This window comes from Hemiscyllium ocellatum, chromosome 25 (genome assembly GCF_020745735.1).
Source record: "Hemiscyllium ocellatum isolate sHemOce1 chromosome 25, sHemOce1.pat.X.cur, whole genome shotgun sequence".
Classification (NCBI taxonomy): Eukaryota; Metazoa; Chordata; class Chondrichthyes; order Orectolobiformes; family Hemiscylliidae; genus Hemiscyllium; species Hemiscyllium ocellatum.
In genome coordinates this window covers 49,990,229-50,005,937 of record NC_083425.1, presented here as the reverse complement: position 1 = coordinate 50,005,937, position 15,709 = coordinate 49,990,229, and the positions used below count along the sequence as shown (strand labels likewise).

The 15,709-nt window shown below is 39.4% G+C and overlaps 1 protein-coding gene across 1 annotated transcript in view; it reads right to left on the bottom strand.

Moving 5' to 3' along the window:
• Positions 1-13,287, bottom strand: part of fdxr (ferredoxin reductase) — a 31,190-nt gene extending 17,903 nt beyond the window's left edge. The window contains exons 1-8 of the mRNA XM_060844313.1: positions 13,201-13,287; positions 11,839-11,936; positions 8,036-8,131; positions 6,900-7,022; positions 6,542-6,655; positions 3,077-3,178; positions 2,509-2,616; positions 904-988 (exon numbers count right to left, since the gene is read on the bottom strand). Coding sequence (XP_060700296.1) covers positions 904-988; positions 2,509-2,616; positions 3,077-3,178; positions 6,542-6,655; positions 6,900-7,022; positions 8,036-8,131; positions 11,839-11,936; positions 13,201-13,261 — 787 coding nt within the window. The 5' untranslated portion in view covers positions 13,262-13,287. The remainder of the gene's footprint in view (positions 1-903; positions 989-2,508; positions 2,617-3,076; positions 3,179-6,541; positions 6,656-6,899; positions 7,023-8,035; positions 8,132-11,838; positions 11,937-13,200) is intronic.
• Positions 13,288-15,709: the final 2,422 nt, after the last annotated feature.

The window sequence follows — 15,709 nt, the reverse complement described above, 5'->3', positions numbered from 1 at the left end:
TGTTTAGTTTCCATCTGATTTTTTTTGATCTGGTAACAATGTTAACAAACAAACTGATTCAGTTTATAGACCTTGAAAATATTGCTTAAAGTTAAGGAGTTTAGGACAAAGGGTCAAAATTCAAGGATTTTAAGGCTCAATGAATCAAATGAACAGATGTTGCAAGTGTGTCATGCAAAATTGAGTGGTTTAATACAAGTGTTTTAGGGATTCCTGGGCATTAAAGAACCTCTGCTGAACCTTTTCACTTGGCCTGCACATTTCTCAAAATTAAAATACCCACAAAAGGTGAATTCTCCTTTCTCCTCATGAAGAATTAGTACAGCAAACTTCAACACTTGGCAGGGAGATTTTCACTTGGAGCAACTATACAGCAGCACACGACAGAAAATCACAACACAACAGAAACTAAGCAATCTAGCCTTCATATCAAATACAGTGAACCCTGTTTAAAATTATTTAATAACCAAAACCAAATAATTTCAGCGTGAGAAAATCTCATGGACCACACAAAAATAGTGCTGCGAAGATAAGTCATCTTTTACTGGAAATATTCTCGAGTTTTGAGAAGATTTGTTGCTCAGGTTGAGGGTCTGCTGGCTGAGCTGGAAGGTTTGTTTTAACAAGTTTTGTCACCATACTAGGTAACATTGGCAATGAGCCTCCAAATGAAGCACTGGTGGTGTAGCCCACTTTCTATTGATGTGTTTGGGTTTCCTTGGGAATCCCAAACTCAAACTTAAATCCTGAAAATATTATTTTTAATTCTGGGCAAAAGTGTACTTGAGAAAGGTAAAATTTTATCCACACTTCAACTTAACAAAATGCTTTGAAAGCTTAAAAAAAGTTAGGGATGGAAGGAGATAGTCAAAGGAGTTACAACATAAAATACTGTAGTTTTACCTTTAACAGCCTGTTTGAGCCCCATGAAGTCACTGGGATTGAGCAATGGACGAGTATCAGGCAAATTAATCATCTCGCGCAATTCCTTAAGAGAAATAAAAGAATGCAACAACTTTATTTTCAGCTCATAGAGCACTCTATCAAGAGTCCTTTTGAGGATTAAAACAGCATATAGTTAATGATGAATGAGAATTATTAAGCAGGAAGTGAAAGATAGAACATTTTTGAATTTCCTGAGGACATTTGATAAGGTGCCACATGGGAAGTTATTGCACAAGATAAGAGTTTCTGGAAATGGAGGTAATGTGCTAGCATAGGATTGGTTAACACAGGAGAGAGAGTCGCGACTAATGGGTCTTTTTCAGGTTGGAAAGATGCAATGGTGGAGTGCCACAAGGATGCGTCATGGGGCCTCAAATGATTTGCTATCTACACAGGGGTTCCCAATTTAAGAATGCTCTTGTTTAAGAGCACAGTTATAAATATGGGGCATTAATAATTTTAAAAAGATCCAACATACAAAATGTCCTTGTACTTATGGATAGCTATTTTATTGTCATGCATTCTCCTCCGGCTTGTATGTAAAACAACTTGCAAATGGACTCGAGCAGAAAACCTGTTTGCAATCTGGGACTGTCTGTATTGATGTCTTGCAGGAGGGGAACAGAGTGTAATGGATCAAACTTGGTAATACAAAATTAGGTGGGACGGCATATTGTGAAGATGATTAAGGAATCTGCAAGGGGATAAGCAGAGTAAGTGGGCAAAAAAGACTTAGCAGATAGCTTCATTTTGGAAGGTGTGTGAGGTCATACACTTTAGCAGAAAGAATCAAAGGCAAACTATTATAAAACTGGAGACAGACAAAAAAAAAATGCAGTAGAGGGAGATCAAAGTGTTATTTTGAATCAAAAGCAATGTGCAGCAAATAATTAAGATAACAAATGAAAATTCTGGTCTTCATCGCTAGGTTAGAATTTTAAAGCAAAATTCTTCTTCCAACTGGAGGGGCCTATGGTGAGATGACACAATGTGGGAGTTGAGGCCTGGGGCAGATAAGCCATCATTTAGTTGAATGGTAGAGTTAGCTTGAGGAACTGAATGGCCTACTCATGACCCTATGTTCTTATAGACGGAATACAGTAAAGATATGGAAAGCTCCTCTAATTTCAATTACAACAAATTAGCACCGGTAACAAAAGAAATTGGAAGAACTTCTGACCCAAAGTCAAGGGCATCTCCGAGTTTCACCACTACTGAAGAAAGGGAAACAGCTAAGCTATTGCAACTCAAATTTCACTCTAGCAACTCAAAAAGCCTCTAAAAATACTCTGAACGGCAACTGTGGTTATCTTTCTCTGGGTAGTGATCATCAATATAAATGTAAGTGAGCTGGCTATGCTGTAAAACACAACACACTGTTCCTCATCTTCTTGTCGTCAGCACAAATTAAAATAAAAAAGTTAATTATGAAACACTGGTAGGTTTGTGGACAACAGCATCAGTTATTTGGCCAGACTAGGCTTACCAGGCTGCAAGTAAAAGCATGCTTGCACAAGGCATTTATACTGTAATGAAACATGTTAACTTTATAAAGTACCATACCTTTATGGTAAAGGCAACCTGGAGGGGTCCTCGTCGCCCAACAAGTAGTACCCGCTTCACCTTACTAGTTGCTATAGCCTCCAACGCATGACCAGCAATATCAGTTTTCTGTAAATACATAAATAAAAATATAAATGTTACATACATTCTATTTTACACACACACCACAAAGATTAGTTAGAGCATTCTGAAGAGGAATACTACTTAAAGCTTTAGGAGAACTTTGTCCAATTCACTCTGCATAAAAAAAATTTGCATACATTGCACACATGAATTCAATGCATTGCAATTTCATCCTCCCACCAGATGCTCAGTTGAAAACATCCCCAAACCAATCTATTTTTACAACACATCCAAGGTTTTATTTAGGCAAACACACTAAGTGTGATGGCTAGGTACCAATAAATATGGTAGACAGAAAATCAAAACTAGCCACTGGTTTCCTTTTGTGTAGGAGGACTCAAGCAGTGTCAAGGAATTTAAATATTCTCTACAAAACCCTGCATTTTGATTAATCATTTCTTAATTGTCACAAACAGGATAACATTTAAGACAGGAATTCACAAACCTTAAGTACATCAATGGGAGATAGGAGAATCCTGGCCACATCCAATGCCACATTTCCATGTCCCAGAATGACTGCTGTCTCACTGCTCAGTTCAGGATTCAGCTTCAAAAGAAGGTATGACAAGATTTTTAACTTCTTGAATTTGAAAAGCAATCTCCTTAAGTAATACTAACTCAACACCCAACAGGTGGAATAAAAAAAACAACTATGCATGCTGGAAGTCTGAAACAAAAACAAAAATTGCTGGAGAAACTCAGCAGGTCTGGTAGCATCTATCGAGAGAGAAAAACAGAGTCAACATGTGAGTCCACTGACACTTCTTCACAACTGATAGTAGCTAGAAAGAGGCAGTAGATAGACTGGGAAGGTCGCACAAAGAGAAGGACATACACACAGAGAAAAAGGTTGCATGACAGTATAAAAATTGAAAGTATTGCAGAGGTTGTAAGTCAGAAACAAAAACAAACTGCTGGAAAATCTCAGCAGGTTTGGAAGCATCTGTGGAGAGAAATTAGAGTTAGTGTAGTAAATCGGGTTCAGTGACCCTTCCTCACATGATGTTAGGGAGAAGGGAAAGCCAATAATAGAAACCATAAGTAAGTGAAAATGGTTTGGGTGTGCTGAAAACAGCTCATGTCATGACAGAGGTGTGGGAATGGGTAAGATACACAGATATGAGTGTTCAGGTGGTAAAATTATTGAATTGATATACAGTCCTGAAGGGTGCAGGGTCCCCAAGTGGAAATAGAGACACTGTTTTTTCAGTTTGTACAGAATCTTGCTGGAGCATCGCAGCAGGTCCAAGACAGAAACGTTGACCAGGGAACAAAGTGTATGTTGAGGTGGCAGGTATCTGGAAACTCGTCTTTTTTTTGCAGACAGAACATTAAGTGATTGCTTTGCAGAATACCAATGTGTGTTTTGTCTCCCAATGTTCAAGAGATCACATTGCAAGTAGTGAATACAGCAGACTAGATTGAGTGAAATGCAGGTAAGTCGCTGTTTCACCTGGAAGGTGTGTCTAAAAGTCTTCGATTGTGAGGGAGGAAGGAGGTAAACAGGTAGGTGTTGCACCTTCTGTAGTTTCATGGGAAGGTGCCATAGGAGTTGTAGGGAGCAGAGAGGAGTGGACCAGCATGTTCTCGAGGAAATGGTTCTGGTGACATCCCACTGGATGGGACAGAAATGGGTGGTGTAAAAATCCACAAACAGGACTACCTGGGCAGTCTAATTGGTTCTGCCTGTCCCCGCCCCACATGAACATCCCTTTTCCTACTTTGATGCAATTTTTTCCTCCCCTTGTCCAATCTCTTCCCACTGTACCCATGATTCTACATGTCCCCATTCACCACCACCACCCTCTACTTAGGCAAACTCACCCTCATTTTGAACAACTTCCCCTTTAACTCCTCTTGCCTTCTTCAGATCAAAACACGTGGCCCTGACTACTCCCTTAGGCCCCAGTTATGTCCATCTTTGTGGGGAACATGGAACATGTCTGCCTTTTCCCTCCACCAAGGATACCCCACTATCGCGGTTGACAGGGCCCTTAACCATGCCCAACCGATTACCTTCACTCCTCCTCTTCCCTCTCAAACACCAATAGGGACTCTCCTGGTCTTCCTTTTCCATCCCACCAGATCCACATCCAAAGGAGCATAAGCCATCATTTCTATCACCTCTAGAACATTCCCCTCCCCTCCTTTGTCAGCATTTTTCAAGGACTTACCTCTCCAGAACACGGACCCACTTCCTGCCACCCCCACGACATCACAGAAATTATGACACCTGCCTGTTCAATACCTCCCAAGGGGCCATACATACCAGGTAAGCCAGTGATTTACCTGCAATGTGCTCAACATAATCCACTGCATTCCCCACATGGGGAGACAGAACACAACTAGGCACCACTTTGCAGTGAGCATGTGAATGTTTTGCAAAAAAATAAACATGAGCCCAAGCTTCCAGTGCCTGCCACTTCAACAGACCACTATGTCCCTGGCCAACATTCCTATCTTGGGCCTGCTGCAGTCTTTAATGAGACTCAGCACAAGCTCATTTTCAGTTTGGGACCCAGTTGCCTTTGAGACTCAATCTGGTTCGGATTTTTAGGTTTAGAATACCTATATCTTTTATACTTATACTTTTTGTACATATCCCACACTGTTGTGACATGGACTGTTTTCAGATATTTATTGTCCCCATTATCAACTTTTCTTCTTGGGTTACAGTCATTTATCCTTTTTTTGTCTAACCATCACTGTCTTTCTCTGCTCCATCTCCACCTATCCACTGAGTTCTCCCCAGCATATACTGACACCACCTTTTCCTAGTTACTATCAGTTCTGAAGACTTGAAACATTAACTCTGCTTTCTCTCTACAGAGGCTGCCACATTTTCAGAGTTTCTCCAACAATTTCTGTTTTCTGATCCACCTTCTGGAAAAATGGATAACAATGCAGCTGAAGAAAACTTTGGTCGAAGTTAAATTCCTCAAAAGTTGCCTTTCCAATTCTAGATTGCCTTTCTTCCAAACACAAACCTATAAGTCAACAGTATCCCTCCTGTACAGGCAGATCAGACAACACCAAACAGAAAAAAAACATTTCTAGGTCAACACAAGGATGATGGCTGGGTTGAAAGTGATATTAGCAACAGGTTTGAGTTTACAAAATTAAAATTGGAACAATAGGCAAACCTGAGCAAGAGCGCTATTCGGAAGTACATGACTTTCCAGACTCTGACTTTATTTGATGTCAGCCACTGATCAGGAGGATAGTTAAATAATTGGATTTTACACAAATCTTCATTTAAAGCAACCCATAAATTTATTTTATTCATGGCCCTTATCAATGTCCATTTTTCAAATAGCCTTGTTCAATTTCATGTTAACAGCTGCTACAATTGCATATGTAAGAAATCAAATATTTCCATTGCCTCAGACAGCACTGGTCTCCAATAAAGGAAATCATGCTTCAAAAACTTTATAATGAGTGCACACCGGTCTTTATATAGTTTTTCGGATTTCCTTCAAAACTAATTAGTCACTGGGATGCTCTAACCTTCCAAGCAGCCATATCTGATTGACATTCATTCAGAGCCAGCTAAATGCTCAAACACAGAATTCTGAGAAATATAAAGTGGCCATTAAGTTGCCCCATTATTAAAGATCACCAATCTTGTTGGATTCTCTCAGTAGTTTCAACTGACAAGCCAATTTTATTTTGGTTTTCCAAATAAAGCAGGGAGGGTACCCATATAATTATTTAAAATTTGGTGAAAAAAAAAGCTTGAATTCCTGCCAACTAATTTTAATCATCACCTGGCTTCAACTACCTTGCAAATTTTGTTATTAAAAAAAACAGAAAAATACCCCTCTTCCCCCTGAAAAATCAATTTCCAACAATTAGAGATAGTGATCTTCAGCACATTGAGATATAATGTAGTCTTGCCAGTTAAACTTACATCTTTGTTTTCAGGTAAACCGTTGTACCAGCCAACAAATGTTCTTGCAGAATAGACACCTAGTAGATTCTTTCCAGGAATGTCAAGTGTTCGATTAGCTTCAGCTCCATAGGTCTGTGATGACAAATTTTTTTTAAACTAGCATATAATAAAAAGTGTTTGCATCTTTATGCTAAAATAACAGGTACAAAGGCTTAATATTGAAAAAACAAATAACTGAACTACAATGGTTGAAATCTAAAGAAATAAAAGTGACAGCCGTACATCAAGGATCAGTATTCAGAATTAGTGTAGACAAGATGTTTTATATTGTATGTCAGGAGATTGGCAAATATTCATTAATTTAATACCTTCTTACCAGTACCAGTGCATGGTATGCTTGTTTCAGTTCTTCTATGCTTACATCCTTTCCAACAGTTACATTGCCATAAAATGAGCAGCGGTCATGATGTGCTGTCTGGGTAAATGCATTGATGACATTCTGCAGGGTGGGAAATATTGTGAACACACTGATCACTAAATGTGGGCCATAAAAGGAATATTTCAAGTAGCACAAAATAAAAAAGAGTCTTAGGTTATGATATTTTCATATTTGTGCATCGTTGTCTTAGATTTTGAAAGAGTAGAGGTAAGAATGGCACAGATGTTTAATGATCAACATTCACAGGTCTTCATTAATAATTCAAAAAACTTGCCACCTTCTGTATTGCATTTGGTGCTCACTCCAATCAATTGCAGGCAACTTACTGCACCACACATTTTAAAATGAATTCCAAAAAAAGTCCTTGAAATAAAAAAGGTAAACTTTTCTAGATTTATTTTATTACTAAAATGTTATAGGTCAATGTAGACATCTGCAAATCACTATTTATAACCTTGCAGATTACATTTGTGAGCAGTTTTGACAGGGAGGTGCAAGGTTTCAGCACTGGATAATTTCACAACACTTGTCTGAACCACTAATCATAACAAGTTCAAAACGATAAAACGTTCAAATGATAAAACTAACTTCTAGTCATAAAAAGGTTTATCTTGCAGCATATAAGCAATACCAGGAAGGTATATATGGAGAGCAGATAAATGAATTCAATAACCTGAGGCAACATTTCATATGTAGGGATTGCACCTTACCAAATTTGACACCAAGAAACAGCAAACATTACAGAATCATAATTAAGCCAGTATAAAAGTCAAAGAGGTAGAGACCCTCTTTAATTACACCAATAAATAGAAATAGAAACAGAATCAGAATGGTCAGTCACATTTATTTGACTTGGACACAAAACTACTTCAATTTGTTAGATATGTTGTTTCGGGCAATTTTGCGTCTCCATTTTTAATCTTCTTTCAATTGTCTTATCTACATTTAATAAATCATGTTTCATTAAGTAATGGTTTTGAGTATACATCTAGATATCAACGCTGCAAATTACTCCACGTACAATAAAGGTTGGCAGCAGGATCCTGTTCAATGCTAAACTGAACTGAACCAACCTTCACTTCTGGATGGTCAGGGGCAACACCAAATCTCACAAGGCCAAACGGGACAGGCAGTTTCTCATAGATGTCAACCACAGATGATTCATAGTACTGGAACACAAGAATAAAGATAGCAAATCATTTATAATGACTGTCCCCCTCCATTCAAACAAATTATATATTGCAGCAATTTGATAAGAAAATAACACAGTAAAAAGTAAACTGTACTAAATTACACACTTTCACCCTCCAATACTTAGGTAAAACTCCCCCTTCTGATTTTAGGAAGCAAAACACAAATGTTAAAAGGCATCCAAATCCTGAAAGAAGCAATTATCAGAAACATTCAAGCCTTTCCCGCAAAATTGATAGAGGAAGATTCAGATCTGTATTTCAATTAAATAACAAGAACTATTGAAATCTCTGTTTGAACCCAACAGGCATTAAAGAAGAGACTTTGTGCGCAGAACTTTAAGCTTATTCTTTATCAATGTGCTTACAATTTTGTCATGCAGACAGGCCCAGGCATATTTATCCAGTGGGCCAGTGTAAGGGAACAGAGTTAACTTGTAGATTTGGAGTCAAACCATTGGGTTAATAAGCGCATTCCTTCAGCTTCACACAAATACAAGTCAGAATGAATTCCCCAAACTCTTTTACCCAATTATGTCATATAATCCTTTAGAAATAATTAGGAAGAGGCATTAACTATATTGTACTTAATTCATTAAAAATGGTCAACAGTAGATGACTCCATTATTAATAATGGGGCTATAAGAGTCGGAAAGACGAACAACATGGAAACAGACCCTTTAGTCCAACTCGTCCATGCTGACCAGATATCCTAACCCAATCTAGTCCCATTGGCCAGCACTTGGCCCATATCCCTCCAAACCCTTCCTATTCATATACCCATCTAGATGCCTTTTAAATGTTGCAATTGTACCAGCCTCCACCACATCCTCTGGCAGCTCATTACATACACGTACCACCCTCTGCGTGAAAAAGTTACCCCTTAGGTCTCTTTTATATATTGCCCCTCTCACCCTAAAACTATGCCCTCTAGTTCTGGACTCCCCCCCCCCCCCGCCCCAGGAGAAAAGACCTTGTCTGTTTATCCTATCCATGCCCCCTATGATTTTATGCTAGGCATTTTAATAAATTCAAGCTAATAAATACAAAGCAATAGTGGCCTGTATTTACAATCAAACAGCATTAATATCAAATTCTCATTACTCCCTGCACAAATTCTAAAACCAATAGTGAAGGCAGCATTTGGTACACTTTCTTTTCTTAGTCAGAGCAAAGAGTTGGGAGATCATGTTACGGCTGTACAGGTCACTGGGTGGCATGGTGGCTCAGTGGTTAGGGACCTGGGTTCAATTTCAACCTCAGGTGATTGTGTGTGGAGTTTGCACGTTTTCCCAGTGTCTGAAGGGGTTTCCTCCAAGTACTCTGGTTTCCTCCCACAAAAAAAGGAGAAAGTGAGGACTGCAGATGCTGGAGATCAGAGCTGAAAATGTGTTGCTGGAAAAGCACAGCAGGTCAGGCAGCATCCAAGGAGCAGGAGAGTCAACGTTTCGGGCATGATCCCTTCTTCAGGAACGTCCTGAATGTTCAGATTCCTGAAGAAGGGCTCATGCCCGAAACGTCAATTCTCCTGCTCCTCGGATGCTGCCTGACCTGCTACGCTTTTCCAGCAACATATTTTCTGCTCTTTCCTCCCACAAACCAAAGATGTGCAGGTTAGGTGAACTGGCCATGCTAAATTGACAATAGTGCAGGGATGTATAGGTTAAGTGCATTAGTCAAGGGTAAATGTAGGGAATAGGGTAGGGGAATAGGTCTGGATGGTTTACTCTTCAAAAGGTGGTATGAACTTGTTGGGCTAAAAGGGCCTTTTTCCACACTGTAGATTCTATGAATACTGCATGCAATCCTGAGTTCCCTGCTATAGGAACAATGTTGTGAAACTTGCAAGGGTTCAGAAAAGATTTATAAAAAGGATGTTACTATGGTTGGATGGTTTGAGCTATAAGGAGAGGCCAAATAGGTTGGGGCTGTTTTCCCTGGAGTGTCGGAGACTGAAGGTGACATTATAGAGGTTTATAAAATCATGAGAAGCATGGGGAGGATGAATAGACAAGGTCTTTTCTCTGGGGTGGGGGAGAACATAGGTTTAGGGTGAGGGGGGAAAGATTTAAATGGGACCTAAGGGGTAACATTTTCACACAGAGGGTGGTGCATGTATGGAATGAACTGCTAGAGAAAATAATGGAGGCTAGTACATTTACAGCAGTTAAGAGGCATCTGGGTGGGTATATGAAGGGTTTAGGGGGATATGGGCCATGTGCTGGCAAGCAGGACTGGATTAGTTTAGGGTATTTGGTTGATATGGAGGAGTCAAATCCAAGGGTCTGTTTCTGTGCTGTATATCTCTATGACTCCATATTGTCACTTCATTTACAAACTGGAACTAAGCATAATTTAGTTGCCAATCTCTTCCTCAGAACCACAATATCACCTTTCAGATGGTCATTCCACTCACTGAGCCTGTGCCAGCTTAGTGTCAGTTATCTAATTAATCCCAGCCCCTTACTCTTTCCTTATGTTCCATAAATATATACCTTGTAAATCACTTTCATGCAGTGCATTCCAGATCACTAACTCTCTGCCAAAAATGTTCTGTCATTACAGGTCTAGTTCATTTACCTTCAATCTGTGACTACTGGTTCCCTACTTTCCTGCAAGTGAAAAGAAAAAGTGCTATAACAAAATAATTTGTGATTTTATCTTCATCTAATCTCCTCTTTACATTCTCTAATCTAAAGAGAAGACCCTTGTTTCTTTGGTCTCTTCACATAACTGAATTCCCACCTCTCTGCCATTATTTGAGTAACTCTTTCCAAAGGCTGAACGCATTCTCTAATTGTGCCCCAAAATCTTCTAACCTGCACTTCTGGATTTTCCATTCTGTATGCAAGCCATGATAGAAAACGTCAGTATGCTGTTAATAATCAAGTACTGATCCTCTCTTCCCTCAATATGTACATACTGAGATTTCCATCTCAGACTGTGACCAGGACCAATAATCTTGGACAATTTTATTCTCTCCCCATTCCAGGTAGATCTGAGCCACTAACACCAACTATAGAAAACTACCGGTGCACAAGTGACAGGATCACTAAGCAGTTGCAATAGATTAAACCAAGGACATTTCCAATCCGAGAGATCAGTACAACATCGGATGAAGCACGAACCATTAAGTCTCTGGTGAAAACCTATGTACAATATTTCCTAAATCAATAACTAGGAACAAAAGGGGGCATTCCGCTCTTCAAGGCTCCATAAATCACTCCATTTACGCAGCTCAATATCCTTTAAAAACATTGACTTAACAAGAGATTTATCAACCTTAAATTTTGAGAAGTTTCAACTGATCCCCAACCTCAGATTTTTTGAGAGCTATGCTATTCCAAGTTAGCATCGATCAATATTTTTGTGAGGATGTGTACAGTTGGGAATTTGGAGAAAGCAAAGAATACAACTATTCTCACTTACCAGTTCCATCGCTCTTCCAGTAAAATGTCCAAGGCCCAACCCAACCATTCACAACCCCCTTGGTGTCCCACTGGTCTGGAGAGGAGCCTAATTCAAACCAGCCATTACTAATACCCTGTGAAATGTTATTACGTTAAAAGATGCTACATATACACAAGCTGTTAGCTAATACTGTGTACTTCACTAACTTGAAAATAAATGCGTTATACAAACACATTCACCAAAAGAAGCTATAAGGATTGCTTTTGTGAGATTACCTTAAGTAGATGCTGGGCAGTGTAAAAACCTGCAGGACCACTACCAACAACACAAACTTTCAGCTGAGTATCTGCTCTGGAAGACAAGCCTTGGACTCCTGAATTGAAAACAAAGATTTACTTGACTGCATCAATTCACAGTGAATTCAAAAATAGTTTGCATTGCAAGAAACAGATTAAGTTAGCATGTTTAAGAAAAGCACAGCCATGTTACGTATACATGTGCTTCATACTCAGAGTTAAATCTAGTTGAGGAAGATATAACAGTAAGACTTGAACAATACCCAGGTTTTGCTTGACATGTGTCAACTACCATTCACAAAAGTGACAAGCAACATCTAGGTTCAACAAGAGAAAATCTAACTATTGCCCTTGAAATTCAAAGACATTACCATTGTTGAATTCCCAAAAACATTCTGGGGACAGATTAACCACAAACAGAACTGTACTAGACGTATGAATGCTGTAGCTAAGAATTCTTCAGCAAGTAACTCACCTAACTGCCCAAAGCCTGTCTACTATATGCAAAGGCACATGTCAAAACAGTGTAATGATTTGGGGTCTTTAATGCAGTAGTGGTGTTCCTACCTCTGGACCAAAGGCTTGGATTTAAATCCCACCTGCTTCCAACATGTCATAGTACACCTTATTAGGTTGATTAAAACAAAACAAGAACATAATGGAATGTTACCCTCTTGCTTGGATAAATGTAGCTGTGGCAACACTCAAGAAGCTCAACATAAAGCAGCTCAGTTGATCAGTGCCACCACCTCCATAGCCTCCACCACTAACAGCAGCAATGTATATCATTTACACAGTTCACTTCATCAGCGATCCTCAGACAGCACCTTCCAAACTCATGACAACTTCCAGATAGAAGGACAAGAGCAGCAGATGCCAGGGAATACCATAATCTGCAAGTTCACCTCCAAGCCACTGACCATCCTGACTTGGAGATAGATCACTGCCCCTTCAGTGTGGCTGGGTCCCTCCCTAACACTATAGTGGGTCTAGCTAAAGCATGTGGACTGCAGTAATTCAGGGGGGCAGCTCAGCACTGCCTTCTCAAGGGCAAGTAGAGATGGGCAATAAACACTGGCTCAACAACACAAGGCAGGATCTTTGACAGCAGCAAAGAGAAATAAAGGAGGACATGCTCCTACATCAATCAGACCCACAATATAAATGACAATCAGAGACACACTTGAGGAGACAGTGCACACACAGAGACACAGAGACACAGACACAGACACAGACACAGACACACACGGTACAGCCGCCTGCACAAACCCCATCAGGGAGGAGCTTCCACACCACCCTGGGCCCCGCGCCTCCACCTCCCGCTCCCCGCCATGGACTCACGGCAGGGCCGTGCTGCGGTGTGACGGGCGACGACAGCAGCCAACATGCCCGCGGTCCTCATGGCTCCGCTCTCACCCTCAGGCCCGCGTCCGGGGAGAGGACAAGCACCTGGTCACGTGCGCGGGGGAGGCGGGGACTCAAAATGCAGCCAATAGTAACCACGCCTCTGCCGAGTTAAATATGACACTAGTTCCTATTGGATGTTGCCGTAGGCGACAATGTAACGTGGCTTGTGATTGGCCAGTGCGTCGTGCGTTGTTTTCCTCTTTATTAATTAGAGATTGCATGGACATTATGATCCAATATTTTACTTGGTAGATGCTGCACAGTTCACACCCGATGTATAAGTTATATATTTTACTTGGTACATGCTGCACTATTCACACCCGATGTATAAGTTATATATTTTACTTGGTACATGCTGCACTGTTCACACCCGATGTATAAGTTAAATATTTTACTTGGTGCATGCTGTACTGTTCACACCTAATACATAAGTTAAATATTTTACTTGGTACATCAGGTGTGAACAGTGCCACATGTACCAAGTAAAATATTTAACATATACATCAGGTGTGAACAGTGCAGCATGTACCAAGTAAAATATTTAACTTATACATCGGGTGTGAACAGTGCAGCATGCACCAAGTAAAATATTTAACTTATACATCAGGTGTGAACAGTGCAGCATGTACCAAGTAAAATATTTAACTTATACATCAGGTGTGAACAGTGCCGCATGTACCAAGTAAAATATTTAACATATACATCAGGTGTGAACAGTGCAGCATGTAACAAGTAAAATATTTAACTTATACATCGGGTGTGAACAGTGCAGCATGTACCAAGTAAAATATTTAACTTATATACGCTGCACTGTTCGCACCTGATGTATAAGTTAAATATTTTACTTCATGCATGCTGCACTGTTCACACCTAATACATAAGTTAAATATTTTACTTGAGACATGGTGCACTGTTCACACCTGATGTATAAGTTAAATATTTTACTTGGTACATGCTGCACTGTTCACACCTAATACACAAGTTAAATATTTTACTTGAGACATGGTGCACTGTTCACACCTGATGTATAAGTTAAATATTTTACTTGGTACATGCTGCACTGTTCACACCCGATGTATAAGTTAAATATTTTACTTGGTACATGCTGCACTGTTCACGCCAGATGAATAAGTTAAATATTTTACTTGGTACATGCTGCACTGTTCACACCTGATGTATAAGTTAAATATTTTACTTGGTATATGCTGCACTGTTCACACCTGATGTATAAGTTAAATATTTTACTTGGTACATGCTGCACTGTTCACACCTAATACATAAGTTATATATTTTACTTGGTACATGGTGCACTGTTCACACCTGATGTATAAGTTAAATATTTTACTTGGTATATGCTGCACTGTTCACGCCAGATGAATAAGTTAAATATTTTACTTGGTACATGCTGCACTGTTCACACCTGATGTATAAGTTAAATATTTTACTTGGTATATGCTGCACTGTTCACGCCAGATGAATAAGTTAAATATTTTACTTGGTACATGGTGCACTGTTCACACCTGATGTATAAGTTAAATATTTTACTTGGTACATGCTGCACTGTTCACACCAGATGAATAAGTTAAATATTTTACTTGGTACATGCTGCACTGTTCACACCCGATGTATAAGTTAAATGTTTTACTTGAGACATGGTGCACTGTTCACACCTAATACATAAGTTAAATATTTTACTTGGTACATGCTGCACAGTTCACACCCGATGTATAAGTTAAATATTTTACTTGGTACATGCTGCACAGTTCACACCTGACGTATAAGTTAAATATTTTACTTGGTACATGCTGCACAGTTCACACCTGATGTATAAGTTATATATTTTACGTGGTACATACTGCACAGTTCACACCTGATGTATAAGTTAATTATTTTACTTTGTGCATGCTGTACTGTTTCTAAATGATGTAACACAGAAACAGACCCTTCAGTCCAACCACTCCATGCTGACCATAATCCCCATCTAATCCTAACTGCCTGCCTTGGTCCATATCCCTCCAAATACTCTTATTCATGTAATTATCCAAATGTCTGAAATGTATTTTTAATGTAACTATACCTGCCTCCCCCAGTTCCTCTGGTGGATCCTCTGGAAGTTCATTCCACACATCAGCTGTGTAAAACAATTGCTTCACATGCCTTTTTAAAATCTTTCTCCTCTTATCTTAAAAATATGTTCCCTTGCCTTGAAATCCCCCATCCTAGGGAAAAGACACCTGCCATTCACATTATCTTTGCTCCTCATGATTTTATAAATCTCTATAAAGTCATCTCTCAACCTCTTATGCTCCACTGAAAGACATCCCAGCCTAAAAAAAGTTGTTTGTGACATAAAATGAAACTTCGCATTACTGTAATATTGCGCAATTATTTTTTACATCTCCAAACACGTCCAGCTCAACCTGATAAGGTAATCCTAATCACC